The 15,186-nt window shown below is 41.1% G+C and overlaps 2 protein-coding genes across 2 annotated transcripts in view; one reads left to right on the top strand and one right to left on the bottom strand.

Annotated features, from left to right (window-relative positions):
- The window catches only part of MED12L (mediator complex subunit 12L), a 389,065-nt gene that overhangs the window by 149,252 nt on the left and 224,627 nt on the right, over positions 1-15,186 (top strand).
- P2RY14 (purinergic receptor P2Y14) lies at positions 1,130-4,653 on the bottom strand. The gene is made up of 3 exons (XM_043991440.1): positions 4,552-4,653; positions 2,256-2,314; positions 1,130-2,167 (listed from the first exon to the last, which is right to left on the bottom strand). The coding sequence occupies exon 3, from the start codon at positions 2,153-2,155 to the stop codon at positions 1,130-1,132; it is 1,026 nt and encodes a 341-aa protein (XP_043847375.1). The 5' UTR covers positions 2,156-2,167; positions 2,256-2,314; positions 4,552-4,653.

The raw sequence follows: 15,186 nt of genomic DNA, 5'->3' as shown, positions 1-15,186 counted from the left end.
GAACCCACTATGCCGTCAAAGACCTTGCATTCTAAAAGAATATACGGTCCAGCCTCGGAACAGCCTCAATCTAGCTCCACATTGCCTTTGCCCTGCTGTATCACGAGCAAGGTTAGGGCAGTCCACGGGACTAAGCATGCTTATTAGATTATTACCTGAAAAGCTAGCAATGATCAAGAGAAGCCAGGGTATAAAGACCAGACCATGAAGCCTGCCCATTTACTGTGAGGGGCGTCTGTCTGTGAAAGGCAGTTTGGGTTCTGCATCAAATGGGGGAAAGATCTTCCCACATCCATGCTGATAGAAACTAAACAGCATAAACAAACTTCTGGTCGACTTAGGTCAGCTAGCTTGCTATGACTTTGAAACTGCAGCAAGGTCCCTGGGGTTTTCTGTATCACACCTACCTTCCTTCTTTCTTTTAGGTTTATTGTCTTTTCGCTACCATTTGTACTTTTTGTCCTCTTTTCTTTCAAAGCATTCTTTAGGCTGGTGTTGAATGGTTCTGTCCTCTAGGGTCTCTTGATTTGAGTAGATTCTTGGATAAAGGCCATTACAAGCCTCTAGTCTTCCCCTTTCCTGGGTAGAGTAGGGAGTCTGTGAGCAATTTAAAATCATTCTTCCATTGCTTCTTGTTTGTTTTTGTTTTTGTTTTTTTAATACATTAGTCAGCTAGGTTAGTCATAATGAACATTCCTCTCTGTATGCACCTTCCCCACTAGTAAACTCCAATCTCTTTGAGGGCAGGAATTGTTTTTGGTTGTGCATCCTCAGTGCTTTTGTTCAATTCCGGGCATTAAATAAATGTCTATTGGCTGGTTGCTTGACTGACTGACTGAAGGTGTAAACCTTCTAGTTTGCTGAAATTTTCTTAAATCAGACATGCATGATTTTTATTAATGGGAAGAAACATTTCAGTATTATGAGCAAACTATTGACTAAGCTTTCTTTGATGCGCTGTAATGCAGAAAATTCTGTATATGGATTCCTTTGGATTATAAATACGCTGCACAGTAATGCCTGGAGACTTTGTTGACTGGTATAGCACTTCTTTTATATACTCATCTCCAAGGGGCTGGCAACACAATGCAAATAAAGTGACTTGCTCTGCACAGTTCCCAGTGGGGAATCAGAGCGTATCTGTGCTATCCAGAATTGCATTATCCAACATTTCATTGCTTCTCTTGGTTTTGGACATTTCTGGGCTATGCAACACTTTTAACCTGAAGTGGAACTTACTCCTCAGAGTTTCTCTAAATGGTTGGCAGAGAAAGAAATAAATGATGGGGTCCAGGCACACATTGGCCGCAGATAGCAACAGGGTGAATTCTTTTGTGTAGAGGAGAATCTCTTTGGATTGGCAGTCATAATGTCCATCAATTTGGCTTCTGGTGTAGGGGATTCGGGCAATGTGGTAAGGGACAAAACACACACAAAAAACAAACATGATGCAGAAGATGTTGCGACTGGACTTTTTCTTGACAGAGATGGAGTTCCTTCTGGACTTAAGGTAAGAGCGGTAGATTTTCCTCGTGATGGCCGTGTAACAAATGATCAGCAGAAGGAACACAATCCAGAAGATGCTCACAAAAATGTAGTTGGAGGCCGTGTGCCACTTGATCCCCAGTTCGTTTTTGAGGTCCATGCACTTGACGTTGTCTTCTTCCTTCACACTCTGATTTGTCAGAATGATATTGGGGATGGCCAGGAATAGCATCAGGGCCCAGATGAAAAGAGAGAGGATCTTACTGTAGCCGACCGTGTGGACAAAGGAGGCCAGAAGGGGCTTTACGATCTTGTAGTACCTGTCAAATCCGATGAGCCCAAAAAACACGATTCCCACATACATGTTGACGTAGAAGACCACCGCAGAACCCTTGCACACAAAGATGCTCAGCTGCCAGGGCCCTAGTTTGGAATCGCTCAGAATTTTGAATGGGAAAGTGAGACTCATCAGAAAGTCGGCTGCCACAATGTTCTTGAGGTAGACGATGAAGCTCTTGCTGTTGGAAACGTAAAAAAAGATCCACGCGGATATTCCATTGAGCAGAATCCCACCCACAAAGACAAAGCAGTAGAGCAGGGGAATGATATATTGTGTGATTAGAGAATTCAGAGGGCATTCTGTTCTGTTACCAGCAGTTGCGTTGTCCATCTTTAGTTAGTCCTAAAAACAGACATGACTCAATTAAGCTAATGGCTCGTAAGGTAGAAAACAGTAGAAAACAAATTTAGTAGAAGTAGTTAGGACAAACCTCCAAGATCTCACTTTGACGTTAGACTACCTGCTCTGGATGGATCCAGGAGTGTCCTCCTATAAAAAAAGAAGATGGGAAGAATGAAGGATTGGATGCCAATAAAACCATGTGATTTGAGGTGGGTCACCTAAACTCTTTGTTGTTGTTATTGTTGTTTGGTGGAGGGAGAAGGATGGTATTTTAGTCTGTTTCTTTCCTTTCCTTTCCTTTCCTTTCCTTTCCTTTCCCTTTCCTTTCCCTTTCCTTTCCCTTTCCTTTCCCTTTCCTTTCCCTTTCCTTTCCCTTTCCTTTCCCCTTTCCCCTTTCCCCTTTCCCCTTTCCCCTTTCCCCTTTCCCCTTTCCCCTTTCCCCTTTCTCCTTTCCCCTTCCCTTTTCCTTTTCCTTTTCCTTTTCCTTTTCCTTTCCTTTCTTTTCTTTCCCTAGGGGCAGTGAGGGTTAAGTGACTTGCCCAGGGTCACACAGCTAGTAAGTGCTAAGTGTCTGACGTCAGATTTGAACTCAAGTTGTCCTGAATCCATAGCCAGTATTTTATCCACTGCACCACCTAGTTGCCCTCACCTGAACTCTTTGGGCAAGTCATTCAACTGTTTTCAAAAGATGTGATGGTTGGCCTAGATGTTCCCCTGCCTCTAAAAATCTATGACTCTAAGATTCATGTTAAGGACGTTAGAGGTTGGAAGAAGCTAGGCATCTTGGTTGTAAAAATGGAGACAGGAAAGTTTCCCTAAAATAGTGGATGGTGTCATGATAGAAATTTAACAAAAGGGCAAACTGAGGCAGTAAGATAACATTTATTAGCAGGGGCCTGTTCCCTGTCAATAAATGGATTGCTATCTTGTCTCCATTAATGCCAAAGACCCTAAGCAAAAGGGCAGTCCCCCTTATATAGGTTTTGGGGAGTACAAAACAAGGTAGATGACATCATGGAATTAAAAACACTATGATTGGGTACAGAGCTGAGGCACAGGAAACGACATTGTTGGTTGGAAGTTTGGCAATGGGGACTAGCAGTGACCCCTCCCCCCTCCTCCCCCTTCTCTCCTGAGACTAAGAAGTACTCATTGTTGGAGTCCAGATGTGAGATAGCCCAGACTTTTGGACAGCAAAGCAGATGCCCTTGAAGGACAGTTTGATGGTGTAAATATAGTAGGCGGACTTCTTTTTGGTTCACATGCATTCTTCAAGGTCAGTTAATTTCCTTGAGGCAAGAAAGCTGGATTTTTAAAACTTTAACCAATTACAGGCCAGCTGAACTCTGAACTAAGTTCAGAAAGAACCATGACTTAAGCAGTTACAGGATAAAACCAATGAATTGCAAATAGGATCAATAAAAAAATGATACAGGATCAGCCTTGAACTTCTCAACAGTAGCATTAAAAGTTGATAGGAAGAGAGTAGCAGTACTGGATTAGAATAAACAATTATTGAATACCTCTATATCCAACAACTTCAGAATTGTCTTGATCAACTTTGAGATAAAAAATATATATATATGCCTTTCTCTTCTCTCCAGAAAATATTGGAGAGAGCCATTGTCTTGCTATGTGTGTGGGAAACTTAAACCACATTTCTATACTTGATCAATTCAGTAGACTTAATAAGTCCTTTGCCAGTTTGGATAATAGGCTCTGGTTTATTTTCATATTTTAGACATTGGGAAATATTCCTTCTAGGGATTTTCCTAAGTATGGCCTAGGGATTGCTTGAGATTTCCCATAGTTCAGAGGTTAAGGGTCACTGGAAGGAATAAGCTAGCCCAGAGTGGAAGGGAGATGTAAACACTTCAAGAGATCATTTATAAAGGGTGGAGGAGCTGAGGAACTGCTGCTGGTAAAGGCAAAAGCTAAGGGGACAGAAGGGTGCTCCCAAAATCCTGTGGGGGCAGAGCCAGCATGGCGGCCTTGGAGCCAGGAAGACCTGCCTAGGTTAACTGCTGTGTGACCGTGGACAAGGCATTGATCTGAGAGGCAAAGACTGCTCTCCAAACCTATCTGCTGAGTTATATAGGGATTGTGAAGAGGACTTGACTGAATCGGAGGTGAAATAGCCACCATCCATCTACCTTGTTTATACAAGTTGTATCTCTCCATTAGGCTTGTGAGTTCCTTGAAAACCGGGTCTGGGTTGTTTTTTGTTTTTGTTTTTTGACCTTTGTTTGCACCCCTAGTGCTTAGCACAATGCCTGGCACATAGTAGGTGCTTAATAATACTGACTGACTGATTGACTCTGAAATTCATAGAGCATCAAAAACTTTGTGCAGCTTGGTAGAATCTCGAAGACTTTGTGCTTTACCTGAAAATCCTTTCAAAATCCAGAAATAAGTGGCAGCTAGGTGGCGCAGTGGATAAAGCACTGGCCCTGGATTCAGGAGGTCCTGAGTTCAAATCCAGCCTCAGACACTTGATGCTTACCAGCTGTGTGACCCTGGGCAAGTCACTTAACCCTCAGTGTCCTGCAAAAAAAAAGAACAAAAGAATGTTGAAAACTATCTTTACATGTCATTGGAAAAAATAAAACAATTATTTACCGTTAACTTCCAAAAATTTTCCATATTTTGCACATGTTCAAGTTTTAGTTTCTACTGGAGTTAGATATCACTGCTTTATGTATAGATAATATTATCTCATTTGATCCTCAGGAGTCTGTACAATTTAGGAATTGTGGAAATCGAGGCTCAGAAAGTTCTGCTAACTTGCTCGTAGTCATACAGCTATTAAGTGTCTGTGGCAGGATTAGGACTCTGGTCTTCCTGATTTTTTGCCCAATACCTTACTCCCCAAGCTGCTTCTGGGATATCTAATTCCAGTGGAAACAGGGGGCACTAAATTTTATATGAGCCCCTGCAGGGCGCATAGAGAACCACATGTTAACATTATCTATGTTCCTTAATTTGTTAAATATTTCCCAATTACATTTTCATCTGATTCAGGCTGCACGTGGGAGTGTATGGACTCCCTCTGATATTAAAGCACTTTACAGATATTAAAAAAACCCTCCATATAAGTGCTTACTGTGAATATGTCTCCAAAATGAGGGCCTTGCATTTTAATTTAATGGCATGAAAACCGTTAACTTTCAAAAATTTGCCATATTTTGTACATGTTCAAGTTTTAGTTTCTTTAGTTTATTTTATTAAAAAAATGTCACTTGTGAAAAAATAACAATAATAATTACATGGGCACATACCCTGTGGCAACATGCCACACAAATACCCCATGGACAGAGTTCTGTTCTCCAGCTCCTCAGAACATTCAGACTCTCTCTGGGCTGGTGAAGCATAATACAGGCTTTTTTTTTTGAGGGGGGCAGGGCAATGAGGGTTAAGTGACTTGGCCAGGGTTACACAGCTAGTAAGTGTCAAGTGTTTGAGGTTGGATTTGAACTCAGGTCCTCCTGAATCTGGGGCCGGTGCCATATACACTGCGCCACCTAGCTGCCCCCGATACAGGCTTTTTTTTTTTAAATCTGTTGCTTTGCAGGGGAACCAGTGTATGAAAGAAATTAGGTAATCAAGCATATATGGCAATATTTTAAGTTGAAATACAAGTCTTAGTTGCATCCTTTGCTTAATTTTTTTTTAAAGTAAGGCATTTGGGGTAAAGTGACTTGCCCAGGGTCACACAGCTAATAAGTGTTAAGTGTCTGAGGCCAGATTTGAACTCAGGTACTCCTGACTCCAGGGCTGGTGCTCTATCCACTGCGCCACCTAGCTGCCCCTATTTTTTTTATTAGTAAGGGAATTTGGATTCTAATGCTAGGAAAGGAATCGAGTGGGAAGTGTCTGTTGGAGGCCATCATCCCAACGGGTTTTTTCTGAAATAGGATGATGTTGATAACGACAACATTTCAATAGCACTTACCATGTTTGAGGTAAGTGCTTCACAATCATTATCTCCTTTGATTCTTGCAAAAATCCTTGGAAGTCGGTGCTGTTATTATTCCCATTTTATACATGAGGAAACTGAGGCAAACAGAAGTTGAGGTGACTTGCCCAGGATCCCTCGGCTAGTAAGTATCTGAGGTTGAATTTGAGCTCTGGTCTTCCTGCCTCTAGACCCAATGCTCCGTGCCGTCTGAGACTTTACATAGTTTGTTTATTATATAATTTCTCAGGTCCCCAACTCAGCATGATGCCAAAGCATGGAGAGGAATCTTTCCTCAACTGAGAATTTCTTATGTCTATTCAAACACAAGTCCAGTCCTCATCCTTTTCTTCCTTTGCCTATGCTCCTGGCACTGTGCTAAGCAGTAAGGATTACATTGCTTAAAAGCAGTAATCATTCAGAGGCCCCCCCCCCCCTGAGTTCAGTTTTCATGTTTTAAAATACTGTTATGTTTTACTGTGGTGGCTATAGGAAGTGGTTGGGGTTGGGGGGAAGGAAGCATGGTGGGCACCGGGTTCAGATTTTCAGGTGGCTGAGGCCACCGTAATACTTTCCAGAAGCCCAACTGAAGCAAAGATGAATGGGGATGAAAAGAGAAACAAAGGGACCTGGACTCAGATCCTGACTCTGGTTACTCCCTGTATGACTTTGGACAAGCCACTTTGCTGATTGGTCTCCCCAATGATGGGGATGCGCTAAATGACCTCTAAGACCCCTTCTAGCTGTAGGTCTGTGGTCCTTGAAGCATATCCTGGAGCTAAACAACAGAGGAACCTGTTTGCTCAAAGAAAGGAGTGGTGCTTTAGAACCTGGGGCCTGTTGGGTAATTCAGATGAAGTCATCTGGCCTTATTCTAGCCTTCAAGATACCCCAAGGCTGTGCATCAATTTGGAAATAGGAAAACAACCCAGCAAATCATAAAGAAGTCCACGCAGTTGTAACAATTTCAAATTTAGTTTGAGGCAGCTGTTTTGTGGTGTGTATATAATAGAATGAGGTATACCTCACTTATTTGGAAATAACTTGGCAGTGCTCCACATTATTGAGATTGACAAATAAAAACCAGGAAGGAAGCAAAGACGTAAGTGAGTAGTCAAAATCAATGCTGCAAAGTCACCACACACTAAGGGTTGAACACTTGACTCACAAGTGAATCTTTATCTCTACATGCTTAAAAAAAAAATATTGTGATTAATGAGTTGGTAATCCTCAATTACCAATGATTTCAATTAGGTGAAATCTCTCATTCCCTAATAGTGCCAGCTACATTTAACTCATTGAACATTTATTCAGCCCCTTCTGATGTGCTTATGCTAGGGGCATGTAGGTGGCAAAGTGGACAGAAAACTGTGGACCTGGAGTCAGGAAAAACTGAGTTCAGATCCTGCCTCAGACACTTCCTGGAAGTGTGCCCCTGGGGATATCACTTCACCCTGTTTGCCTCAGTTTTCTCATCTAGAAAAGAATCTGGAGAAGGAGATGAAAAACCACTCCAGTATCTTTGCCAAAAAAACCCCAAATTGGGTCACAAAGAGTCGGACAGGACTGAGATGACTGAACAACAACAAAAAATGCAGCTAATAATAGTATCTACCTCCCAGGGTTGTTGAAAGGATAAAATGAACTTCTTTTTGTTAGAATGTTTTGTAAAACCTTAAAGAGCTATGTAGACTCTAGATAGTGTTGTTGTTGTTATTATTAGTATTATTACTGTACTAATCTGGTGAATTCATTGCTCTGTTATACTTTGCTTAGTGTTAGAAATACCTTTCCTAAAGAATCATTTTTCCTTACAGGGCATGGGGAAACGTGGTCTTATGCTTTTGGTGTTTGCTGCTAACCCTTGGCACAGTGCCTGCCACGTGATAATGTGGTCAGGCAATCAGGGTTAGGGATATAACCTGTGATTTCATTGATATGGGAAGCTGCCTCTATCAATGCAGGTCAACCCTTTCTCAGAAACTCAAGCGTCTTCGAGGGTTGGCCTCCAGTGAGCCCACATCTTAGTAAGGTTATCCTAAATCATGCCTGACTCATGATGCAGGAACATACTTGTCACAAACCAGTGGCATCTTTGGGCATTTCCTTTGCTTCATTTTTCGGAAGGTTAAGCCACAAGTAGAGAAAATGTGTACATGGAGAACACCAAGCCTCATTGTGATGGTAATGCAGGTTACTCTTTTTTTTTTTTAAATGTAAGTTTGCCTTTTACTTTTTTCAGTTCAGTAAACTTTCAAATTTCACTTCAGTTTTTTTTCTCCTTTGGAAGCTTCTAGTCACTGAGGAGGCTATAGAGGAGGTATTACACTCAACCAGGTTTCTGTTCTCACCAATAGTGGTGGTTCCCTTCGACCCGTGACTGCCCATCATGCAAGGCATTGTGGTGCTATGGAAAGAACGCCAGCTTGGGAGCAAGGGGATCTGGGTTCAAATCTCACCTGTGATGCTTTGTCACTTTGGACAAGTCATTTGAGTGACCTCATCTGTAAAATGAGCAGGTTGGACTAGCTGGCTTCTGAGAGAACCCTTGCATCTCCAGATATGATCCCATGGTTCTCTGCTTCTGTAAGTTTGCCAAAAGGGGATCCATCCAACATGCTGGTGGCCCATCTGGATTCTTCCAATAGCACCAACAGGCTTACAGTGGTTATCTCAGTATCTTACCACAGGACTAGCTTATTTTTCATATTGGCTTCTCCCCCACCCCCTGCCGAAATGGCTCTTCTTTAAAGTCTTGTCAATCATAAACATCTTTATAGGCATGATAAATGGGGCACTGGATTTGGAATCAAGAGTTCAAATGTGTCCTTAGCCACTTACTAGCTGTGTGACTCTGGGCAGGTCAGCTCACCTCTGTTAACCCCAATTTTGTCTTCTGTACAATGTAGATATTAGTAGTCCCTGTTTTTTACAGGGTTATTATGTCAAATAAGATAACATACTTGAGGTGTGTTGGAAACTTTAAAAGCACTACATATGTGCCAGCTGATAGTACTATTAATAATAATATAGCCATATTATTAATATGTCACATTATTACAAATATAATAAATCCTGCATTAGACAAGTAGTAACAATGTAAGTGCACACAAGTCTTTGCACCTCTCAATTTTATCTGGAAGATGGAATGATAATACTATGCCTAGCACATAATAGGGGCTTAATAGGTGTCTACTGATTGAATGTATTAAACGGAGAAAAATGCCTTATAAAAGAATGACATAGATGTGTATTGTTGTGATTACCATGCCATAAAATGATAGAACTGGATTGTTGTCCGTTCTCAAAGAGGACCATGATGTAGGGGTGATGTCATGACTTATAGTGAAGTGGATTTAAGTGAGCCAGGGCTAGGCACAGTCACCAGCCTCACTCTCTAGGGACTATTAGAAAGCATTTTTGTCAAACCCATTAATGAAGAAACTGAGTGAGGTGAAGGAGTCATAATCACACAAACAACAAGTAGGTCTTTTGACTCTAAACCCATGGTTATTTTCAGTATACCACATCATTGGCTATTTGGAGTTGCCTTGCTTTTTTCAGTTGTGTATGAAGGTATTGAAATCACCTCACTTTTCCTACCTTTTTTTCCCCCCTACCTTGGCTAGAGTGAGAAGACCTTCATTAGAATATCCTAGCTTTATGAATCCTGTCCATCTTGAAGTGATCAAAAGCCTTCTTTCAGAACCCTGTAAACAAAGAGATAAATGTATTAAATTACATGAGAATCAAGGAATATGAGATGAAATATGCATGTGATGATTAGATGGCCGCCATCTTTCCCTGTGTTCTTTTATCTAGACTTTTTTTTGATATTAATGACTCTGGGTGGGTTCACTAAGACTTAACACTGTCTTTAATGTTCTTGTGAGTTAGTTATTGGTAGTTGATCAGTCACTTGTTTGACCTCTTGTTTTGGCTATTAGTGTACTGGTCTCTTTAGGGTGTGTGTGTGTGTGTGTGTGTGTGCGCGTGCGCGCACGAGCGCACGCACATATATATGTTTCTTTGAGTCCTGGGATTTTGGAAAGAGAGTAGCTCATTTTGCATGACCTTGACTGGGCATTAGCCCAATTAATTAGCTCTATGATTCGGGTGGAATTTTTGTTGTGTACTCAAGTTCTTCAAATTAAGTCACCAAATTACTTTGTTTTCTTGCGTATTATTTTAATAATAAATTCTGGTATGATTTGGCCAGTTAAATCTGGCATGTGTCCTTTCTGTAAATAATACTTTAAAGTACACCTTGTAATAATAACAATAACATAATTTTGGCAGAAGGTTTACAAGGTAAAATAATTCAAGGTTAAAACACTGGTTGGTGATTAATCGAGGACTAGATGGTGCTGATGGACCAACTACCCAGTACCACTCCATAGGTGAAGTTTAACTCCATAAAGAGTAAATCATGGGGCAGCTAGGTGGTGCAGTGGATAAAGCACAGGTCCTGGATTCAGAAGGACCTGAGTTCAAATCTGGCCTCAGACACTTGTCACTTACTAGCTGTGTGACCCTGGGCAAGTCACTTAATCCCAATTGCCTCACCAAAAAAACCCAAACAAACAAAACAAAACAAAACAAAACAAAACAAAAAAGAAACTACTTAACAGAGCTATTGAGAAAAACTTTCAAATATGGTACCATAGGTAAGTGCAACAAACTTCTCTGGCCTATTAGGGAAACCTCTAGGACTGCCTCAGAGCTGGAATTAGGGAAACCGGGGGGTGGCCCTCCCCTCCGGTGGGGGTTGTGAGTGAGGATGAGTCAGCTAGAGGTTACGACACAGGTTTCTTGGGTCTGATGTACAGCGTGAATAAATGCTTGCAGCTCATAGGCAAAAAAAAAAAAAAAGAGTAAGTCATGCACAGACTTGGAAAAGTAAATCTTTGAACTCAGATATGGTCATTGCGGGTGTCAAGATGCATTTTTTCCCTTAAATGCACAGTATATGTTTCTAGGTGGCATCTTTCCCTGTTTAGGAATGCCGCAGTGTATGCCAGGTTAAGAATTAAAAATGGTGGGTGTAGTTAGGTGGCACAATGGATAACGCACCGCCTTTATCTGGATTTGGGAGGACCTAAGTTCAAATCCAGCCTCAGATACTTGACACTAGCTGTATGACCCTGGGAAAGTCACTTAACCCTCATTGCTCCGGGGGAGGGGGAGGGAAGAATGAAAAATGGTATATGAGATGGCTCTCTAGGAGGGGGAAGGGGAAAAAACTGGTAGGAAATTTGGTGGTATTTTTTAAAAAACCAAAATGTTATTAAGAAATTTATAACAAATTGTGTGAAAAGAATGAAAAATGTATTCTCTGCATATTAAACTAAACCTCTTCATCTCACCAATGGAAACTTTGAATTCTGGTGTTGTCTGTGTCTAATATGCTCTACTATCCTTTTCCAGATATGAGGCAATCTTGTATATCCAAATTTTAAAATGGGAGATTGGGTACTGTTTATTTTCTCAGGTCTTATTTTTTCCAGGATATGTCTATTCCCTTCTCCCTGCCCCATAATCTACTTGGATCTTGGTATTTTGACTCTACCTCCCCACACATAGTTCAGGCACCTCATTTTAGAGGCTAACTGCAACCACTTCCTTAATCTTCTTTTTTTTTTAGTTGTTTTAGTTGTATCCATCTCTTCTTGACCCCATTTGGGGTTTTCTTGGCAAAGGTACTAGAGTGGTTTACCATTTCTTTCTCCAGCTTATTTTCCAGATGAGAAAACAGAGGCAAACAAGTTTAAGTGACTCGCCCATGGTCACACAGCTAGTAAGTCTCTGAGGCTGGATTTTAATGCAAATAATAAGAAAGAAGTTTTCTCACAGTAAAATTCAGCAAGGCAAATGGTTTTTCCAATGAGTGTTTTACCTTCTGGGACCTTCCAATAAGGTATATTTGAGATTATGAAGTCCTGGACCAGAGAGAAATCAAAGACATTAGGGGCATGCATAGTTTGTGAATTCATCAGTGATGACAAATGAAGGTCAGGTTGTTGTTTGTCCTTCCTTCTGGAAGGGGACCATGACATCAGGATGATGTCATGACTTGCAGTGACTTGGATTTAATGATTTGAGGGAGGTCTATGCAGAGTTTCTAGCCTCACTCTCTTCCTCCAGAGCCAACTGGGGTCCATGGCAAGATCAACATCAGGACCACTGGAGATGGCCCTGGCTGTTTGAGGCAATTTAAGTGACTTGCCCAGGGTCATACAGCTAGTGTCAAGTGTCTGAGTCTGCATTTGAACTCAGGTCCTCCTGATTCCAGGGCTGGTGCTCTATCCACTACACCACCTAGCTGCTCTATAGCCTGTCAGACAGGCTATACTATACTATACTATACTCGTGAGACAATCGACTGGATGTAGGGAGTGGTTCATAATCATGGCACCGGAAAACACCTCTGAATACCTTATCTTCCTCCCCCCTACACCCTGCTGTCTCTTAACTTCTCTATTACTGTCAAGGGCAATTCCAATTTTCTGGTCCTTCAGGTTCCCAACCTAGGAGTCATCCTTGACACCACACTGTCCTTCCCCCCATCCAGGCTGTTGCCAATGCCTATGAGTTTTACCACTGCAACATCTCTCAAGTTCCTCTACTCCCCACCTCCCTTTTAACACTGCCTCCATCCCTCTGCACATGCTCATTACTTTATACCGGGATTGTTGCAATGACCGCTAGTGGATCTCCTTACCCCAAGTCTCTCCCTACTCCAATCCATCCTCCATTCATCCACTACAGCTTAGGTCAAATCATCTCACTACCACTCCCCTCACACCCCACTCAATAAACTCCATTTGATTTTTGTTGCTCTCCCCCTTCGGAATGGAAGTAAGGACTCCTTAGAGAAATACACCCTTTCTGACAGAGGATCAGCACATCTTGATTCATTGCTTCTAAATATCTTGGTTGACAATTAATTTCTGGATTCCCAAGTCTTCATGACCCTCAACTGAAACACCAGTACCTTAAGTGACAGCACTTTCTACCTGATGAGCACAGAACACAGCATCCACTAGAGAGGACACTGGGAAGGTTTCTATGATTGCTATCAAAATCACAATGTTGCATTGTTCCCCTTCTCTGGGTTGATAGGGAACAATGGAGCCAAAATTACTGCAATAAAGAATAAAAATAGAGCCTCAAGTTAAAGAAGGGAAAATAACTAGAAGAAATAAAGACAAGGGAACAAAGAAAAACAGTTAGATTTGTCTGTTCCTGATGTCCAAGTTACCATGGTCTTAGAAAAAGTGAAAATTTTGGTGATGTGGGAGATAAAAATGTTCCCATGTGTTGTTGACCTTGTTTTTTCCCTGTGGTTTTTCCATTTTTATAATAAAAATTTCTGGCTGATTCCCCAAATGATAGTCAAAGTATGTTGATGGGCAGTTTTAGAAACAAAGAAGGAAAGAAGGAAGGAAAGAAGGAAAAGAGAAGGAAAGAGGGGGAAAACAAAGAAAGAAAGAAGAAAGAGAAATCACACAGCTAAGTACCATATAAAAATGTTCCAAATAATTAGGGAAGTACAAATTAAAGGAACTCTGAGGTTGCATCTTATGCTTGTCTAATAGACAAAGATGACAAGGAAAGGACAAGTGACAAATGCTGGTGGGGCCATGGGAAAACAGATCCATTAACTTAATTCTACTGCTGGTAGAATTGTGACTTAGTCTAGCCATGATGGAAAGCCATTTAGAACTAACCCTCCCCCTTAAAAAAGGTAACTAAGTCATGCATGCTCTTTAATTCACTGAGACTACTAGTAGGCCTATATATCTCACCCAAAGAGATCAAAGAGAGAGGAAACCATGTGTAAGAATATTTATAGAAAACCTCTTGTGGCAGGAAAGAACTGGCAAACAAGGGGATAACATTAAGGATTTGAAGAGCAAATTATGATATTTGAATGTAATGTATTTTTATGCCACAAGAAATGATGAAAGGGCTGGTTTCAGAGAACCTTGCAAAGACTTGTGAAGTTAGCAGAACCAGGGGGGTAGTTTGTACGATAAAACTTAAAACAAACGACTTAAGAAACATGATTCTAGAAGACTAATGGATGGGCTCAGGGTGTAGGCTGAGACATACATTTTTTTGGAAATGGCCAATGTGGGAATTTGTTTTGTTTTACACTGTATATTTATTTAAAAGATTTTTTTCCCTTTTAAAAAATTTAGGAGGGAATGGGAGAAGAGAGAGGGATATAAAATTGATCCTTACTGATTAAAAAAAAAAGTTAAAGGAAATGTAGGTGAGGCAGCCAGGTGGTAGATTGGTAAGTGTTGGACTGAGAAAGACCTGAGTTCAAATTTGACCTCAAATGTTTACTATCTGTGTGACCCTGGGAAAATCACTTAACCTCAGTTTTCTCAGGTGTAAAATGGGGTTAACAATAACACCTATCTCCTAGGGTATTTGTGGGGATCAAATGAGATCAGTGTTTTGCTGTACGAATGCTAGTTTTATTATTATTAACCAATATCCTCAGCCATTGAAAAGGCAGTCTGTCTTGGAAAATGTTCATATAGAGTTGGATTTTTTTTTTTAGTGAGGCAATTGGGGTTAAGTGACTTGTCCAGGGTCACACAGCTAGTAAGTGTTAAGTGTCTGAGGCCAGATTTGAACTCAGGTACTCCTGACTCCAGGGCCAGTGCTCTATCCGCTATGCCATCTAGCTGCTCCTGGAATTTTTTTTTAAAATAAGTGCCCTACATAAAATCAGTTTTATAATAATCTCCCAAAAAACCCCAGTGGGGTTGGGTCTGGGCTCACTTCTCTTGGCTTGCAAACATTATGAAAGGTGGGAGCTGTGGGCAGTGTATTTCCTGAACCTATGATGATATTTCCTTTTGGTCTGTTAATTGTTGAGATCTCGGTGTGATTCTGCTTGACAATAGAGGGGGCCCCTTCAGAAAGCTGGCAAGGTGTCTTGTAAGGGCACACTCTACAACTTCCGGAAGACTTTTACAGCATCCTAATGTAGCATGTCTTTTGGGATTGGGTATATTGGTTAAATGATGGGTACTTCTGAAACTCT

This window comes from Dromiciops gliroides, chromosome 3 (genome assembly GCF_019393635.1).
Source record: "Dromiciops gliroides isolate mDroGli1 chromosome 3, mDroGli1.pri, whole genome shotgun sequence".
NCBI classification, from domain to species: Eukaryota; Metazoa; Chordata; class Mammalia; order Microbiotheria; family Microbiotheriidae; genus Dromiciops; species Dromiciops gliroides.
Note: the sequence above shows the minus strand (reverse complement) of the source record. Positions and strands in the feature narration are given on the sequence as shown.